The sequence below is a fragment of the Echinops telfairi genome, unplaced genomic scaffold (assembly GCF_000313985.2).
Source record: "Echinops telfairi isolate 266 unplaced genomic scaffold, ASM31398v2 ScPeMD7_36;HRSCAF=134, whole genome shotgun sequence".
Taxonomy (NCBI): Eukaryota; Metazoa; Chordata; class Mammalia; order Afrosoricida; family Tenrecidae; genus Echinops; species Echinops telfairi.
Window position 1 is genome coordinate 1,928,299 of NW_022103934.1, and position 2,923 is coordinate 1,931,221.

A 2,923-nucleotide genomic window follows, 5' to 3' on the forward strand; every position below is an offset into this window, starting at 1 on the left:
GGGGGGGGGGAGACGAGGGACGGACGGGCAACATAACTAATGTGATTAATACCAGTAAGTTGTACATATGGAATGTGTTACATTTATATATATATATATACATATATATATATCGAGCATACACACACACACATATTCCTCCAACCCAAACTGAACTCACTGCCATCGATTCAATGCTGACTCCTAGCGACCCTGTAGGACAGGGTAGACCTGCCCCCTCTGAATTTCTGAGACTGTAACTACTTACTGGAGTAGAAAGCCCTGTCTGTCTCCTGCACAGGGGCTGGTGGTTTCAAACTGCTGACCTGGCAGTTAGCAACCACTACGCCACCATGGCGCCTCTATCTATTCTTGCAACAATGAAAATGTATACAGGAGACCCAGGGAGATTAACCCATACCCAGAAAGACTGGAATGAGGGCTGGGGTGGGGTTGTGCAAGTAGCTCATCGGAAAGCCTTTCACACCAGGGTCAGTAAGTGTCGATGTGGAGTGTTGGCTCATCCCAGGAGAAGCTTGGCTGTAAAGAGCTAGAGATGTTTTGTGCAGTACCGATGGCAAGAGGGAGAAAAAAGAATATAATTGGGTTCTAAGTTCTCTCAAGCTGGCGACCACAGAGCCCAGGGGTCGTAGGGTCCGAAAACACACAGACCTGGGTTCAAATCCTGGGTCTCCACTTAGCAGGCCGTTCCCCTTGAGCTGCTCCTAGCTCCTATTTCCTCACCTGTATATAGAATCTTCACCACACTTTTCAGGTAGCAACTGCAGCAAAAGAGAAAATATTTGCCAAGTGTCCAGCACTCCCAAATGCAAACTTTAGAGCAATTAGGCAAGGGCACATCGATTTTTAAGGCTCATTTATCAGTTGCAAATAATAATAGCAATAATAATAATAATAATGACAGCAACTATTTATAAAACACTTACTATGTCCCAGACACCCCCGCAAAGTGTTTTGCAAGCTGTCCCTCCTCCGCCTCTCCCTTTGGCTCACTCTACCCTGACCACACTGGCCTCCTTCCTGGCTCCTTGGAATGTCCCTCACGCTCCTGCCCCAGGACCTTTGCATGAGCTGTTCTCTACTGCCTGGAATTCTCTCTCCCGAGAACACCTCCTTCACGTCTTCATATCTTTGTGAGATGCCACCTTCCCCAACCACACTGTTTAGAGTTAACTCCCCCTTAAGTCCATTTTTTGTCTGTTTCTTGACTTTTCCATCCACATTAGCCTTCAGCTCCAGAGAAGCGGGCATTGTGCGGTGTCTGGGAGACAGCTGAAGTGCCCCTGCGGGCTCCCAAGACTGTCACTCTCCAGGGGAGTAGAAAGCGTCCTCTTGATGGTTTCGAACTGCTGACCTTGCGGTAGCAGCCCAACGGGTAACCACTGCGCCACCAGGCCCCTTCCGGAGGCGCTCAGCCCTTTGGCGGTCGGGAGGCCGTGGTTTCTCCCCGGCCCACTTCGCACGTGAGGACACTGAGGCAGAGCAGGGCTGCGCTGGTCGGAAAGAGAGGCCCCGCGAGGGCGGCGGCACCTGTGGTCGGGAAGACCAGACGCCGGCGGAAGCCCCCTCCGGCGACGCGCGCTGCCCCCAGCGAGCCCCCCGCGGGGGCCGCCGCCGCCGCCGCCGCCGCCGGGACAGCCCTGCGTCATGGCCGCCTCCAGACGGCGGCCCAGGGCCGAGGGCGGCGGGCGCGCGAGGTGACGCGGGGGCGCCAATACTTGATCTTTATAATCCAGTGCTTCAATTCCCACTGGAAGGTGTGAATTCTGCACTCTACCTTGAGCCACCACGACCCTCAACATAGTATTAGGAATAATCCTTTCAATGTCTTGAGTTGAAGTTTCCTAGGACACTCACAAGTGGAGAGGAAGAAGGAGATGAATTCAGGGTCGGAGCTCAAGGTGGAGAGCCGGGGACATCGGTATAATTTTGAGAAATCTCGTATCAAGATTCACGCAGTCCGTAAAGATGTCTTGAGCACCTACTGTGCACAAGGCACTGTAACAGACCCTAAGGATACAGCTGTGGGTACCCTCATGGAGCGGACAGTCTGGTGGGGAGACAGACCATCCATAATTAAAGTGTACGATAATGTCATATCGCGAGAGACGTAGCTGTTAGCTGCCATTGAGTTGGCTCCAATTCATAGATAGCCTATGAACAACCGAAGGAAACACTGCCCAGTCCCCGCGCCATCCTCACGGTTGTGATGTTCAAGCCTGGGGTGAGAGATACCACTTTAAAATAATGTAGGGGGATGAGGTGGAGAATGATGGGGACTGCTATTTCCAATGAGGTGGTCAAGGAAGGTCTTTCAAATAAGACGACCGTAACACTCAGAGGTTAGTCTAGGGTGGAACACACACACACACACACACACACACACACACACACACACACACGGGATTGAAGACAGGGAATTGATTAAGAGGGAGATAGAAGAGCCAAGAAGCCGCATGAGATGATAAGAAAACCCAGCAGTAAGCCCGATCAGAAAGGTGCTGGAGGGACACAGGACAACGAAAGTCTGGTGAGGGTCCGAATGGGAGCTGGGAACATGGGGAGTTGCAGTTATTGTCCGAAGATCACTCTCCCGCCTCCTAGCAGAAAAAGGAGGAGAAATACCTTAACGTCTTACTTCGTCCCCACTCTCCAACCGCCCTTCAGTGCTTTGCATTGGGTGGCCCTAAGAGGAAGCCAGGGTGCAAAGATGACTGGGAAAAGTGGTTTTCAAGAAGAAATCAGGGCATGATTCTGACCTGCACACTGGCTGAGCAGAGAAATAAATGAAGTCAAGTAAGAAGCCATTTGGACACTGAGTAGTAATAACATTCTGGGTAGAGGAAACGGCCAGTGCAAAGGTCCTGAGGTGGGAATGTGGCAAAACCTTGGGTCCAAGCAGTGAAGAATTGGGGGGGGGGGG

At 51.7% G+C, this 2,923-nt stretch overlaps 1 protein-coding gene across 1 annotated transcript in view; it reads right to left on the reverse strand.

Moving 5' to 3' along the window:
* Positions 1-1,649, reverse strand: part of LOC101653942 (prothymosin alpha-like) — a 28,812-nt gene extending 27,163 nt beyond the window's left edge. The window contains exon 1 of the mRNA XM_045290294.1: positions 1,531-1,649. Within this exon, the coding sequence (XP_045146229.1) occupies positions 1,531-1,649 (119 nt within the window). The remainder of the gene's footprint in view (positions 1-1,530) is intronic.
* Positions 1,650-2,923: the final 1,274 nt, after the last annotated feature.